The sequence below is a fragment of the Girardinichthys multiradiatus genome, chromosome 19 (genome assembly GCF_021462225.1).
Source record: "Girardinichthys multiradiatus isolate DD_20200921_A chromosome 19, DD_fGirMul_XY1, whole genome shotgun sequence".
Lineage (NCBI taxonomy): Eukaryota > Metazoa > Chordata > Actinopteri > Cyprinodontiformes > Goodeidae > Girardinichthys > Girardinichthys multiradiatus.
The window spans coordinates 633332-649240 of record NC_061811.1 but is presented as its reverse complement, the minus strand read 5'-3'; the positions used below and the strand labels follow the sequence as shown (position 1 = coordinate 649240).

Here is a 15909-nt window from a genome sequence, read left to right as displayed (position 1 = left end):
AAAAAAGTAGGAACCGGTACTGAAAAAACAGTAATGGAAACACTCGCAAAGTGAGCCGAGTGGAGTCGAGTAGGGCCAAATCGAGCCAGTGGAAAAGGAGCATAAGTCACGCAAACAGCAAAGAAAAAGATTTTTTAAATTGTGTCAATTCATCAGTAACAGACTTTCTACCAACATTTATATACTTTGTTCTGTAAAAAAACTGATTCTACTACCCTGAAATTAAACTGACAGAGATGGGCTCTTATTTTGAAAGTTTACAGTTCAAGTTAAAACTTCTTCCTGGTTCCCTCATTAAGTGGAACTAAACCTGATGTTAAATCATAACCCCGCCCCCAAAACACATTCAGAAAAATGCCACCAAAGTGGGCGGTGCCAAAAGACATGGAGGGGCGTGGCCAAGTGTGGGGATGAGCAGAAGGGGTTAAGTGGGGGTGTGGTCAGGAGGACGAGGGAAAGTGGCAGCTAGCTTCATTTGACATGTTGAAACATGGAGAGCGACGCTGGTAGGTTCACCACAGACAGATCTTTGGAGGTGGAGGATTTATCAACCCCCTCGTCACCAGAGGTTGAGGGAGGCTTTATGGAGCCCAGCGGGCCTGAGCCTTACCAGTCCGAGCCGCTGGCTCAAGGCGCTGAGTCAGAGATGCCCGAAGCTGGCGCTGCTGAGGCAGTGGAGGACAGAATGGGTCCAGTTTGGGCTAACATTCAAAGCAGTAACAGACTTTCAGAACATTTACACTCACATCTACATTTATATTATCTCCAGTAAAGCATCTGATCAAAGGTCTAAAACGCTATCATCAATGCTCACAGGTCCAACTCCTGACTCGCTATGGGGGCGTGTCTGAGTGAGATGGTTTTGGAGCTGTGGGTAGACATGGACCCGTCTGGACCGTTTCAACCAGTAGAAAATTCACCTGCAGTAGCCACCGTTCAACCAAAGAGGGCAGCACTAAATGTTTTAGGATAAATGCTGCATATAAATATTTTCAGTCAATCTGGTTCAGTTTTTTGAGGCCCCTATGAGTTGTGCCTCAAGGCTCCATCCTAGGACCTATTCTGTTCTCATTGTATTTGCTTCCTTTGGTGTCAGTTCTTAGGAAGTATGGTAAATATTTTCATTGTTTTGCAGATGATCTGAAAATGTATCTCCCGTTGAGAAGAGCAAGCCAGTCTGTACAGAATCTGGTCAACTGTTTTAAACGACATTAAAACTTGGATGGAGATAAACTTCTTGCATTTAAATGGAAATAAGACAGAGGTGACAGTTTCTGGCCAACCTGATCTGCTTTCAGGATGCAGCAGGAATATTGGTTCTCTTATAAATGTCCTGCTGTGAGGAATCTTGCAGCTGGTCCAAAACGCTGCTGCCCGTCTGCTAACGAGCAATATGTGACGTGAGCACATTACCTCCATGTTGTCTCACCTGCACTGGTTGCTTGTACGTTTCAGGGTTGATTTTAAGATTTTAATTTCAGCTTTTAAGTGTTTAACAGTCAGGCACCTCTTTGTCTAACAGAACTTCTGAACAAGCACGCTCCAAGGAGCTGTTTGAGCTCAGAATCTCTGTTGTTTTAGATCCCCGGATGCTTAGGCTGGCTCTAGGGACGTGGAATGTCACTTTGCTGGGGGGCAAGGAGCCTGAGCTGGTGCGGAAGGTCAAGAGATATTGACTAGAAATAGTCGGGCTCACCTCCACGCTCAGCGTGGGCTCTGGAACCCATCTCCTTGAGAGGGGTTGGACTCTCTTCTACTCTGGAGTGGTCCATGGGGAGAGGCGGCGGGCTGGTGTGGGTTTGCTTGTTGCCCCCCAGCTCAGCCGTCTCGTGTTGGGGTTTACCCCAGTGGATGAGAGGGTCGTATCCTTTCACCTTCGGGTTGGGGAGAGGTCTCTGACTATCATTTCAGCCTACGGGCCGAGTGGTAGTGCAGAGTACCCGGCCTTCTTGGCGTCCCTGTCGGGGGTGCTGGATAGTGCTCCTCTCGGGGACTCCATTATTCTGCTGGGGGACTTCAACGCCCACGTGGGAAACGACAGTGACACTTGGAGAGGCGCGATCGGGAGGAATGGCCTCCCCAATCTGAATCCAAGCGGTGTTTTATTATTGGACTTCTGTGCTAGTCACGGGTTGTCCATAACGAACACCATGTTCAAACATAAGGGTGTCCATCAGTGCACTTGGCACCAGGACACCCTAGGCAGGAGGTCTAGGGTGTTGTCGTATCATCAGACCTTCGGCCGCATGTTTTGGACACTCGGGTGAAGAGAGGGGCTGAGCTGTCCACTGATCATCACCTGGTGGTGAGTTGGATTCGCTGGAGGAGGAGAAAGCCGGACAGACTTGGCAGGCCCAAGCGCAAAGTGAGGGTCTGCTGGGAACGCCTGGCGGAGCCCTCGGCCAGGGATGTATTCAACTCCCACCTCCGGGAGAGCTTTGACCAGATCCCGGGGGATGTTGGAGATATAGAGTCCGAGTGGACCATGTTCTCCGCATCTATTGTCGATGCTGCTGCCCGTAGCTGCGGCCGTAAGGTCTGCGGTTCCTGTTGCGGCGGCAATCCCAGAACCCGGTGGTGGACACCGGCAGTAAGGGATGCTGTCAAGCTGATGAAGGAGTCCTATCGGCTGTGGTTGGCTTGTGGGACTCCTGAGGCGGCTGACGGGTACCGTGAGGTCAAGCGTGCTGCGGCCCGGGCTGTGGCAGAAGCAAAAACTAGGGCCTGGGAAGAGTTCGGTGAGGCCATGGAGAAGGACTACCGGTTGGCCTCGAAGCGATTCTGGCAAACCGTCCGGCGCCTCAGGAGGGGGAAGCAGTGCTTTGCCAACACTGTTTATAGTGGGGGCAGGAGACTGCTGACCTCGACTGAGGACATTATCGGGCGGTGGAAGGAGTACTTCGAGGATCTCCTCAATCCTGCCATCACGCATTCCGTGGTGGAAACAGAGGCTGGGGACTCGGGGTTGGACTCTTTCATCATCCAGGCTGAAGTCACCGAGGTGGTTAAAAAGCTCCGCGGTGGCAAGGCTTCGAGGGTGGATGAGATCCGCCCTGAATACCTCAAGTCTCTGGATGTTGTAGGGCTGTCATGGTTGACACGCCTCTTCAACATTGCGTGGCGGTCGGGGACAGTGCCTCTGGACTGGCAGACTGGGGTGGTGGTCCCCCTTCATAAGAATTGGGACCGGAGGGTGTGTTCCAACTACAGGGGGATCACACTCCTCAGCCTCCCTGGTAAGGCCTATACCAGGGTATTGGAGAGGAGAGTCCGACCGATAGTCGAACCTCGGCTTCAGGAGGAGCAGTGTGGTTTTCGTCCCGGCCGTGGAACACTGGACCAGCTCTATACCCTCTACAGGGTACTCGAGGGTTCATGTGTTTTGTGGACCTGGAGAAGGCATCCGACTGTGTCCCTTGTGATGCCCTGTGGGGGGTGCTCCAGGAGTATGGAATCGGGGGCCCTTTATTAGGGGCCATCCGGTCTCTGTACGAGCGGAGCAGGAGTTTGGTCCGCATTGCCGGCACTAAGTCGGACCTGTTCCCGGTGCATGTTGGACTCCGGCAGGGCTGCCCTTTGTCACCGGTCCTGTTCATAACTTTTATGGACAGGATTTCTAGATGCAGCTAAGGGCCGGAGGGGGTCTGGTTTGGGGACTAGTGGATTTCGTCTCTTCTTTTTGCAGTTGACGTGGTCCTGCTGGCCCCCTCTAGCCAAGACCTACAGCATGCGCTGGGGCGGTTCGCAGCCGAGTGTGAAGCGGCAGGGATGAAGATCAGCTCCTCCAAGTCCGAGGCCATGGTACTCGACCAGAAAAGTGTGGCTTGTCCTCTTCAGGTTGGAGGGGAGTTCCTGCCTCAAGTGGAGGAGTTTAAGTATCTCGGGGTCTTGTTCACGAGTGAGGGAAGAATGGAGCGGGAGATCGACAGACGGATCGGTGCGGCTGCCACAGTAATGGGGGCGCTGTGCCGGTCCATTGTGGTGAAGAGAGAGCTGAGCCGAAAAGCAAAGCTCTCGATTTCCCGGTCGGTCTACGTTCCTACCCTCACCTATGGCCATGAACTTTGGGTCATGACCGAAAGAACGAGATCCCGGATACAAGCGGCTGAAATGAGCTTCCTCCGTAGGGTGGCCGGGCACTCCCTTAGAGATAGGGTGAGGAGCTTGGTCATCCTGGAGGAGCTCGGAGTAGAGCCGCTGCTCCTCCACATCGAGAGGAGCCAGTTGAGGTGGCTCGGGCATCTATACCGGATGTCTCCTGGACGCCTTCCTCGGGAGGTGTTCCAGGCACGTCCCACCGGGAGGAGGCCCAGGGGATGGCCCAGGACACGCTGGAGGGACTATGTCTCTCGGCTGGCCTGGGAACGCCTTGGGCTCCCCCTGGAGGAACTGGAGGAGGTGTCTGGAGAGAGGGACGTCTGGGCGTCTCTGCTGAGTCTGCTGCCCCCGCGACCCGGTCCCGGATAAGCAGAAGACGACGACGAGAAGCCGAACTGAAGCTCTAACCTGGAGCTTTACTAAGTCTAAATCTAGAAAAGGTTCTAACGAGCAGGTTCTTCAGATTCTTCAGAACAGAGCATCTGCTCATACATTGTTCATCTGTATGAAAACAACTCTATCTTTTGCTTTGGTCCAGATCTTGATGATGAAATTCTGACTTATGAGGAGATGGCTCTTTATCACCAACCGGCTAATAGGAAGCGTCCGGTCGCTCTGATTGGTCCAAACACCTGTGGGCAGGCGGAGCTAAGGCAGAGACTCCTCAACAACCAACCAGAACGCTTCGCTGGAGCTGTGCCTCGTAAGAGTTTCTCTGCCATATAAACAAATTAGTGGCTGAAGCCACCAAGTCCTGCAGGAAATGGACTCTAACTTCCATTTCTAGTCTTCTGAACATTTTAGTAGTATTTAGTATTTTTATTCATTCTTTACAAAAGTGTTTTTGCTTACAGAATAAATTATTTTTTACAATTTTCTATATTTTCTTTTTCTTTACAATTAAAAGATTTACTGTTTTTATTTTTTTTATTTTTTTGACATTTGAATTAGGTTTACAATTTTTCCATATACTTTGTCTTTTAATTTGTATTTTCTCTAATATTTTTACATTTTTAATCTGTATTTCTTCATTGTTTTTATTTGCCATATTTGATTTCTCTTTTTATGTATTCATGCATATATTTATTTTGTGTCATTGCCTCGTTTTGTTCTGTCTTACAGTTTTCGTGTCTGTCTTGTATTTTTGGTGTGTGTGTGTGTGTGTGTGTGTGTGTGTGTGTGTGTGTGTGTGTGTGTGTGTGTGAGTAGACACCACACGGAGCCGTCGAGAAGGTGAGGTCAGTGGTCGAGATTACCACTTTGTGTCCCGTCAGGCCTTTGAAGCAGAACTAACATCTGGTAAGCCTTCATGTCTTCAACACGTTGACGACCTTGTGTTCATTTCACTGATTTCTGCTCTTATTTAATGAAGACGTTTTTGTGTTGGATCCATAAAAGTTCTCCCTGCTTCAGGTTTTTGGGCCATAACTCCTGCATTCAGTAGAAATGCTTTTTGCAGTTTGAACAGTGGATCATTTTGGGTTGAAATGTTTTCAGTGGTTTTTAAATGTTGACAATGAGGTGGAAAACTGGAGCAGAACAGCTTGTTTTGGACCCACATGAACCTGAGGAGATGCTCTCTGACAGATGAACGACCATGAGGAAAATTGACCCAGACTCCTTTCTTTTCTTTACTGTTGGGTCAAATCAGCGCCGTGTCTCATTTCCAGAAGGAATCCGCCCGGATTTGGACCCTTTATCTCGGGCTTCCTGTCGGGATAAATTTCTCCTTCAGGCTGAGACTCTGGAGCTCTGGTTGATGGGTCAAAGTCTGGGTTGCTCAGAGACTCAGGAGGACTCTCCACTCCTTGTTTTTCTTCATGCATTTCTGACCAGAGTTCCTGCGTGTGGTTTTCCTCTCAGGGAAGCTGATCGAGTCTGGAGAGTTTGAGAAGAACTTGTACGGTACCAGCACAGACTCTGTAAGGCAGGTCATCAACACTGGAAAAATCTGCGTGCTCTGTCTGCACACGCAGGTAGGTGGCGCCCTACAGCTGGACCGTTTGAAGTCACAGACGGAGTCTTATCCAGGTTTTTATTTCCCACCCGCAGGCCCTGAAGGTGCTGAGGAGCTCAGACCTGAAGCCTTATATCATCTTCATCGCACCGCCCTCGCAGGAGCGACTTAGAGCGCTTCTGGTGAAGGACAACAAGAACCCAAAGGTCTCCACTCGTCCACCTTACAACGTTCTGGCAGGTATAAATCCCTGAGCTGTTTCCTGACCTGTGTGTGTTTGTCGTTCAGCCCGAGGAGTTGCGTGAAATCATCGAGAAGGCCCGGGAGATGGAGCAGAGCTGCGGCCACCTGTTCGACGCCATCATCGTCAACACGGACCTGGACAAGGCGTACGCCGAGCTACTGCGACTCATCAACAAGCTGGACACCGAGCCGCAGTGGGTGCCGTGCTCCTGGCTGCGCTGAATCGGCACGCTCTGATCCCGACCAGCATTTGGTGCCTCTGCTGATGTCAGACCTGTAAAAACATCTAAACCCAAATTTCCTGAAAACTGTTTTTTATTTTTAGTAAAGAACAAAAATCTTTTTTTTTTTGTAAATTCCTATTAGAGTTTAAAATGAAAAGTCAGACCTATCTTTGATGTTTTCTCATAAATTTACAGTTTAATTTAAACTGAACTTTTTAAAGAGAATTTAATTGGGTTTTTCATTTTTCTCTTTCATAAAAACGTCTGAACTCTGGACCTTTCAATTGTTTTATCAACATTTCTTCAGGATTTCACTTCTTCACTCATTAAAACAGAAACTTAAAATGTTCCAGAAAATTCTGCCCGTCTTCCTGTAGATGGATCGGATCAGATCTTTGTGACATCAGCCCTGATATGAGACAGGTCCGATGGACCTGAATCACCTTCTGCTTTCACTTTGAAGCCATTTTTAACTGTAGAACTTTCTTAGAACCACTTTTTCTGTAATTCTATTCCAAAACCACTGGTTTTGTGCTCTGTGCAGCGACCCCTAGTGTTTTGTTTAAACATCAAACATTTAGATTTGTGAAAATATGATATTTTGTGCAATATAATATCATGAATCCACAGCAGTTCTTTAAGAACTGAACCCTTAACTCTTCTCACAGCTGTACTCTGGCTCAGTCAAGTGTTTAGCGCCCCCCTGAGGAGCCATGAAGCATAACTGCATGAACTTCTTTTACCAATATTCCAAGTCATGTCATTATCATGTGTAACACTGAAAGTTATATTTTTAGTATATCCATATTCTTTGGCGCTCATAATCACAAAGATAGATTTTTGTTACATCAACCTGTTAAAAATTGGAAATTGCTGAGTCACCGGTTGCTATGGCGATTGCATCTTCTGATGTGTCTCTGGGCTGATTGAACAGAAACCTATGTTTCCTTTTGCAACATATAAAGTGTTGATGTGGAGATGAAACTGTGGCTGAGGCTCGGACCGCCCTTCTGGCCCGGGTTTATCATCTCTACTCCGAGGTCCCATCTTAGTCTGAAGAACACGCGGGCCGATGAATAACTGGCAACGACTTCCTAATCGAACCAACACGTCATCAAGGCTGAAATAAGATGCAAGCTGAAACCCAGAAATAAGACTAAATGTATTCCATGAAGTTTCTATTGGTGCTGATGGCAACACTGAGCTGATTTCAGTGACTAATGCTCCAGTGGGTTGTCTGATCACATGATCGATCAGCTGTTTCACCTTTACAAAACAAACATGGTCGACACTCAATGATACAACACTGGCAGCAGTTCAAACATTCCTGAAGGAAGACAGTTTCCAGATACTTTACATTTCTACTATTTAGGTTATCCTACGGCGCCACCTGCTGAATACACCAAACACTTCAGTTCAGACTAGCCAATAAAAAACAAGCTTTTTACCTAGTCTTTAAGGCTCATCTTGACTTATCCAGAATCAGTTCCCTGGTTAAGAACTGGTTTTAAGGTCGTTGAAATGCCAGTAACCAATTCGATATGAGGCACCAAACCAGAGCTGGAGGCTGGGAGACCTTTTGGTTTCATCCTGTGATCTCGACCAGTTTGATTATTTTTAGTGTCACACAAAGAGAACCTGTGAACCTTGTGATTTTGAAACAGTCAAGGTTCAAACCCACACCATGGTCCACCTGCTGCAGATTTTCTCTCATACTGGTCAGACTGGAGACAGACTGGTTTATAGAGCACTAAACACAGCACTTCATCATCCTCTGATCACATGCTTCAAGATGCTGAAGAAAACCCATAGTTTGTGTTTTTGGTCTGGTTAAAGTGTCTGTGTTGGACTGTCTCTAAGGACAGTGCAGTATTATTCTGACCTAAAGTAGACCTGACACCAGTATCGCTGTCACCACTGTGTTGTAGAGCCCTTATATATTTTTATTATTGATCATAGATCTATGAAGTTGAGAAAGCACCAATAAGATTGAAGGTTTCCACTCCTGCCCTCTATGCTATTGGTCCAGGAGCACCATGGAGGCGGGGCTGAGTGGAGCTGACTGTATTGAATGTAAATTGTTTTCTTCTGAAATCACCTCTTAATAAAACTGTTTTCTGTTTTGATATCCACAATGAAGGAATAAATAGATGATTGATAGAATTTGATTGGCTGCTGGTGTTTTCTTCAGAGTGGATCTGGATCCAATGATGCTCCATCGGCGAGTCAGATGACCTCACCGGAGCTTGTTATTTTACTCCTGAAGGAAGTGACCTGGAGGGCGACCAGGAATATATCTGGTGACAGATATTTACCATAATTCCTTTATGATCCATTATCATCCTGTACTAATTCAATTCAATTCAATTGAAAAATACTTTATTAATCCTAAAGGTAAATTAAATGTTGTTGTAGCTCATATTATGAAGGTTTCTTCAAAGAACGTTGTAGATGCTGATGGCTGTGGGCAGGAAGGATCTCCTGTAGAGCTCCGTCTTACAGCAGATCTGAAGAAGCCTCTGACTGAAGACACTCTGTTGTTGTAGGACAGTCTCATGAAGAGGATGCTCAGGGTTCTTCATAATGTTCTTCATTTTATGAAGAGTCCTTCTTTCCACAATGTTCTCCAGAGGTTCCAGAGGAGTCTCCAGAACAGAACCAGCCTTTTTTATCAGCTTGTTGAGCTTTTTTAAGTCCCTGGTTCTGATGCTGCTTCCCCAGCAGATGATGGTAGAAGAGATCAGATTCTCCACAACAGACTTATAGAAGATATGCAGCATCTTGCTGCAAACACCAAAGGACCTAAGCTTCCTCAAGAAGTACAGTCTGCTCTGTCCCTTCTTGTAGATGGCTTCACAGTTGCATCTCCACTCTAGTCTGTTGTCCAGGTGAACACCGAGGTATTTATACTCCTCCACCACCTCCACTTCTTCTCCCATGATAGAAATAGTTTTTGACTTATTCCTGTTTCTCTTAAAATCTACAATCATCTCCTTTGTTTTAGTCACGTTCAAAATGAGATGATTGTTTCCACACCATGCCACAAAGTGGTCCACCACCTTCCTGTACTCAGCTTCTTGTCCATCTCTGATCCACCAACAACTGCAGAATCATCTGAGTATTTCTGCAGATGACAGGAGTCTGTCTGGTACTGGAAGTCTGAGGTGTACAGAGTGAAAAGGAATGGTGAGAGTACAGTCCCCTGTGGTGCTCCTGTGCTGCTGACTACCTGGTTAGACTCACAACCCTTCAGTCTCACAAACTGTGGTCTGTTTGTCAGGTAGTCTTTGATCCAGGAGATTGTTGAGGCCTCCACCTGAGTCTTCTGGAGTTTCTGACAAAGAAAACCAGGTTGGATTGTATTAAATGTTCTGGAGAAATCAAAGAACATGATCCTCACAGTGCTGCTGGCTTTGTCCAGATGACAGTGGGTTTGTTGAAGCAGGTGTATGATGGCATCTTCTACTCCAACTCCACAGCGATAAGCAAACTGAAGGAGGTCCTGATGGTTTACTGTTTGCTTACTCAGGTGGGCCAACAGGAGTCTCTCTAGGACCTTCATGATGTGAGATGTCAGGGCAACAGGTCTATAGTCATTGAGGACTGATGGGTGAGTTTTCTTTGGTACCGGAACAAGACAGGAGGTCTTCCACAACACTGGAACCTTCTTCTGGGCCAGGCTAAGGTTGAAGAGGTGCTGCAGAATCCCACAGAGCTGCTCTGCACAGACCTTCAGGACTCTAGGGCTGACATTATCTGGACCTGCAGCCTTATTCTGGTTCAGTCTCTCCAGTTGCATCTTCACCTGACTTCTTGAGACCCACAGGTGGAAGGGGGAAGCAAATGAAGCATCAGCATCTTCTGATATGGTTGAAGGCAAACATGTAGAAGCAGAAGGTCTAGGGCTGAGGTGGAAGATAAAACATTTGAGGTGCTTTGTCGGGGAACACAGTATGTCATCAAAGATGCAAACATGTTGACATTAAGTATCACTTTATTAAATCTGCACTTAATGATGGAAAGGTAGCCATTATGTATTGTTCAGCAGCAGATATGGTTTCGGACATTTTCACCAAACCTGCCACAAAGTTAAAACCTGGACAATTTATGTGCTCCATGTTTGGAATGTAAAACAAAGTTAAGTTAAGAGCAACATGTGTTGAGTATAAGTCGGACAGTGACAGAGCCAGTGGTAACTTTCTCTGTAGTTTTCTCTTCACTGAGGTCGTTCATGTGAAACTAGAACTGTGGGACATGTTCAGTGGTAGTTTTCCCTCATGGGAAACTGGACCAGTCAACAGGAGCTACCCTCCTCAGAGCTGCTGCCAGTTCCTTTGAGCCCACCACTTGGCTGCCGGACCGAGCCAGACCAGTGCCCTTTGGACCTCCCCGGTCCTCCTTCAGAACGGTTTGTGTAAGAGGTGGTGTTTGGGTAGAGAAAATAAGTTTAGGATGAAATCATCTAAATCTAGTTTATTTCATGGTGTTATGTTCTGTTTGTGGTGCTAAAAGTAACCCATTGGAGACCAACAGGCCACAGAGATTGCAAGCTAGGTCAGCTTGGTGATACAAACTTTATTTAACTGGTGGTTTTAAACACAGGTATGAACATTAATATGTATATTAATGTTAGTTAAATGCATATGTTTAACTTTAAAGTGGTGAACAAGCTAACAGCTGATTTTAGTGTACAACATGTGCAGGAATGGTCAACACCAAGCTAAAATTTCCCCAGTGTTTTTAGTGAAGTACAATCTTATAAGTAACCTCTTTAACTGTATTTATTGTGCACAATTTCTCTCCATTTAACCAGATCTGGCTCCAATTATTTCTCCAAACATAGAGAACCAAAAGGATCTCCTTTGTAAACATGCCCTGAGAATTAATAGATTATTTAACTGATATTTAACTGATAAAAGAGGCCAGTTCTTTTACAAATTGTTTCTAAAATTCACAGCTTATGGCGTCGTTGCCAGAAGATTTATTATCTTTAGGAGAGCAAGTACAATCTTGATTTCTTTTTGACTGATTTCTCTATCACAAGTTTGTTCATTTTTAGAAATGTATCCATTCTGTCTTGTTCTTCTAAATCTGCAATATGTGAATTTTGAAAAACATTTGATACATTGTTTGAAATGACATTCTTTTTTACAAATCACATTGTTCATTTTAAGCTTTTCAATAAATGATTGGTCAAAATTTCTCTTCTCTAAGCTGAAGAAGTATTTGGAGCATTTTTCTCTTTGTTCTGTTTCCTTCTGGACCTCAAATGCTCCCCAGACTTTGTCCAGTTCCAGCTCCTTTGAGTCTTCTTCAGAAACAACAGTTTTGTCTGATGTTCTCAATATTTCCGTCATTATTTAGGATTGTTTCTCTTTTTTTTTCTTTAGAGCAAGTTTTTTTTTCCCTAATCTTTTTGCCATGTTTCTAATTTTGAATTTAAATGGTTCCCAACTTTTTCCAAATTGATTGGTTAAATTGGCTTGAGTCCAGTTTTTGTCAGTAAGTCTAGGTACTTTGATTCTGAATCCTTAATTTTAATAAGGAATTATTAATTTTCCAGTAGTCTTTATTTTGAACCTGCCTGTTGGTGTTTAAATCTGTTTTAATTGTAAAAGCTTTGTGATCTGTCAGTATTGATGGTTCTGTTCAGGCATCTATCACTTCTTCTTCTAAGCCTGAGGAAATCAGCTGAAGATCTGTGCGTGGTTGTTCCATGTGTAGGAGGTTTCATCTTGATGTCTAGATCTCCAGATATCGATTATTCCTAATCTGTCACAGATATAATGTAATCCAGTGTATGTTTGGTTCCTGAAGGCCATCTGTCCAGATTATCACTCATCAATGTATTAAAGGCTCCTTCCCGTAGGATTTTAGCGGTGGGAAAGGAGAGTGATATTTAATCCATATTTTCTTGTTATGTTAAAAATAACAGTTTGTTCTGTTGTTTATTATTGTAGCCATATCTATTGCTAATTAAAAAGTGTGATTGATCAACCTCTGGGAAAATAATAATAAATAATTGTTTTAGAACCTCTCCTTTAAATTTGTTTTGTAAGATATCTACCCCTGCTGATTTGAACCTTATCTCATGGGTCTGAATAAACTAACAATCAGCACCTTAAGTTGGTTCCTAATACCCCTGGCATTAACAGAAAAATAGGAATAGACATACACTAACACAAACAGTAACACACTAAAAAAACAGCAAAAACTACAACTGTAGTTAACAAGTAAGTGGTTATAACTTACATATCTGCACTCTGAAGAAAATGGTTGACACTTCCTCCATATCAGATTAGAGAGGAGGTTTTAGTTTATCAAGGGGAAGGTCTAATTATTTATCCACCCCTCCTTTCTAGCATCCTCCACCGCTTGCCTCAGATTTCTATATCTTCACGATGGTAAAGTTATGGTCCTAAAATCCAAGGTCCTACAGTCTGAGTCTCCTTTCTAATATACAGGTGTTTCCTGGGAGGAAACTTCAGTCATGTCACAATTTAATAATTTACAATCAACTTGGAACGGCTCTTTCCATCAAGCAAGTAATATTCAAGTAGTATTAACTGTTAGCTGCATCATTTTGTTCATTTTTTTTTTCTTGGCCAACATGTTTCTTGCTAACTTCCCGTGAGGTTATGGGCTGCTTTGAACACAGATGGATGAAAGTGTTACCAGGACAACTGAGGCGAAGCAGCATAAGAGATCTGTCAGGCTGACCAAATTAGACTTTGTTCAAGTTGTAGTACCAAGGATTCACCACGAGGTGGTGCTGCCTTCCTGTTTGTCACCACCTGAAATCAGTGGTTTTCTGACGGTTTCTGCGTTGCCGTGTTTTAGTTTAGTTGTCTCTAGTGTTGGGAACGGCAGTTCTTTTGAATGTACCGAATCCCCACATTCAGTTCATTAAAATGATTCGTTCATTCGTGTAGTATGCGAGTGAGTGACACGGGGCTTCTTCCAGCTCTGTACTGGTGTCACGGGGAACCACCGCGGAGAAGTGATTCACCAACTGGTACAGTGCTGGAAGTGGAGCTGTGTGTCACTAACTCAACATTTTGAAAACACGCGTTTGAGACAGAACCCGGAAGTTCTTCTCCCGACCGGCAAACTTGCGCTGACCTCAGCTGAACTGAGGAACGAATCAGTTCATGAAGTGATTCGATACAGTTTGTTCACTCTTATTATTCGTGAACGAATCATTCCAGGACGACACGCAACGCTAATTGCTTCACAGGATGTGAATGATGCAAGCTTCCTGTCCGCTGATCAAACTGATTTATTCTAAAGTAACTCCTCACTTTGCTCCGCAGGATCTGAGTTCTTCCGTTTAGGATGGAGGCTGTGAGAGAAGATCCAAGATCGCTGCTGCTGCACCACAACATCCATCACTCATTTGAATCTGGCCTTTGGTTTCCTTTTCAAACATTTGCAAGACTGATGGAGAGAGCAGGAACAAGATGATTACCTGCTTCCAACACGCACGTTTTATATGTTGGGTAGATGGATAGATGAAAATAAAAGATTAAAAACAGAATAAAATCAAGTAAAAGACAAAAATAAAAGGTTATTTTTAGTCAAATGTAAAAAATTAGGAGCTTTTCAGGATTTTACATCCTCGAGACAATAATTTATTTCTTTGTGTCAGGGATGCATTGAACTGAGGATAGTCTGCTCTGCAATGGAAAGCAGTTTATGGTCCCAAGAGGCAGGAGATACAAGGAAAACAGCAGATGTCCAAGGATCAAGCCTTGTGGGACCTCACATGTAAGCCTAGTTTTTAATAAAAAGTTTAAAGGAAAAATATAACAAAAAAATAAATAGGATGGATCGCAGTTGTATGGGAAGAACCTTTAGATATAAATCTATTACAAACTAGAGAACATCAGAGGTGAGAGGATGAGATATTCATAGATGAATAATTATAAAATAAAATTATACAAGTAAAAGAAAGAACCAGTATGTAGGCTTAACACACACATTGGGTACATGTAAATATATTCTTAAAGTCTTTATAGAAATAACAGAGATACAACAGAAATGGATTTGCTTGGTGGAAAATGTAAAAGTATTTCTAAATTACAAATTCACACACGAAATGTTAACATTTTAAAGAACAAAGTTCCTCAGTCTAACCCGTTTTGAAGGACATGGTGAATGGTTTATCAGTGTGTGTGTGTGTTGGATGGTACAAAAATGTTTGAAACACACTAGTAAGAAAAATAGAATATTTTGGTAGACATTTAAACAATAATAACTACTATTAATAATTTGGTACAATCAAGATAAAAATATTAAAACAAAAGTAACAGAAAATAAAAGTTTAAAAACTTGTGGGAAATAATTAAAAAAGGAATAAGTATCGTACACTTGAACCATAAACGAACTCGTCCTGCGCGGGTCAGTCGTATCTTGTTCCATCCGAACTCTTTGGCTTTACTTTGTCCGGTGGTGACGTCAGCCTCAGTGTGAATACCTTCTCTTTCATTGGTTTGTTCGGTGAAAAAGGCGGGAGCCGCTACTGTGGCCTGTAGGTGATTGGCTGTTCCTGTTGTCGGTCTACCTTCCCTGTGTTCTCGGGTCTCACAGGTTGATGGAGACAGTTGGAGCGGTGAGGAGTCGGTCCGGATGGAGTCGACTGCGGAGACAGTACTTTGACCCAGTTCTGCAGAAAACGTTCACTATTTTCTGATCGGATTGTTTATGTTTTTTTACTTTCCCGCTCTTTTTAACACTTTACGGTCCGATTTGTGTTTCCTTGGCAACAAAATCAACTATCCGTGCGAACTTTGAATCAAGTGTTTGACCGCCAGTTGCAACATAAATGCTTTTATTTCGCTGCTAGATTAACGGAACCGACTTGAGAACATTTGAGAACCTACGTGAAGAAGGTTTCTACCCGGTTTTTCCTCCACGTTTCACTCTCACCGTGGGGACCAGGAGAAACAATAGTGAGCTGCTGCTGAGCTCGTGCACAGGCGAGGCGGTGGGGGGGGGGGTAGATGCCTCGCGGCAGCGGCAACTTTGATCCGGATCGATCGGTGGATTGATCATCAAAGATGGACGTGACGCTGTCCGAACTACTGGCCTCCTTCATGGAGTCGCCGCTGGTGCTGTGGGTGAGTTTCAGGTTTACCTGCTGCTGTCAGGTGCATCATGAGGTCAACACGTCACTAACTAGCTCCAGTTAGTTAACCAGTCTGACCCAGTTTGGAAGACATGATGATTGGTTTATGTGGTTAATTATTTAGTTATGGGAACAAACATTATGTCTGAAGGTTACCAGGAACCTCTCATCACCAGCCCTGTGCTGTCTCAGCAGTGAAGTATGGTGGTGGCAGCATTATACTGTGGGTTAGTTCTAACAGGAGGAGAGGCCCACATAAC

The 15909-nt window shown here is 44.5% G+C and overlaps 2 protein-coding genes across 2 annotated transcripts in view; both read left to right on the top strand.

Annotated features, from left to right (window-relative positions):
• pals1a (protein associated with LIN7 1, MAGUK p55 family member a) overlaps window positions 1-8685 on the top strand; it is a 39147-nt gene extending 30462 nt beyond the window's left edge. Inside the window, exons 13-17 of the mRNA XM_047345567.1 lie at window positions 4637-4801; window positions 5308-5397; window positions 5962-6074; window positions 6151-6261; window positions 6344-8685. Coding sequence (XP_047201523.1) covers window positions 4637-4801; window positions 5308-5397; window positions 5962-6074; window positions 6151-6261; window positions 6344-6520 — 656 coding nt within the window. The 3' untranslated portion in view covers window positions 6521-8685. The remainder of the gene's footprint in view (window positions 1-4636; window positions 4802-5307; window positions 5398-5961; window positions 6075-6150; window positions 6262-6343) is intronic.
• A 5647-nt stretch (window positions 8686-14332) lies between these two features.
• Window positions 14333-15909, top strand: part of ccdc88c (coiled-coil domain containing 88C) — a 58217-nt gene continuing 56640 nt past the window's right edge. Inside the window, exon 1 of the mRNA XM_047345142.1 lies at window positions 14333-15641. Coding sequence (XP_047201098.1) covers window positions 15582-15641 — 60 coding nt within the window. The 5' untranslated portion in view covers window positions 14333-15581. The remainder of the gene's footprint in view (window positions 15642-15909) is intronic.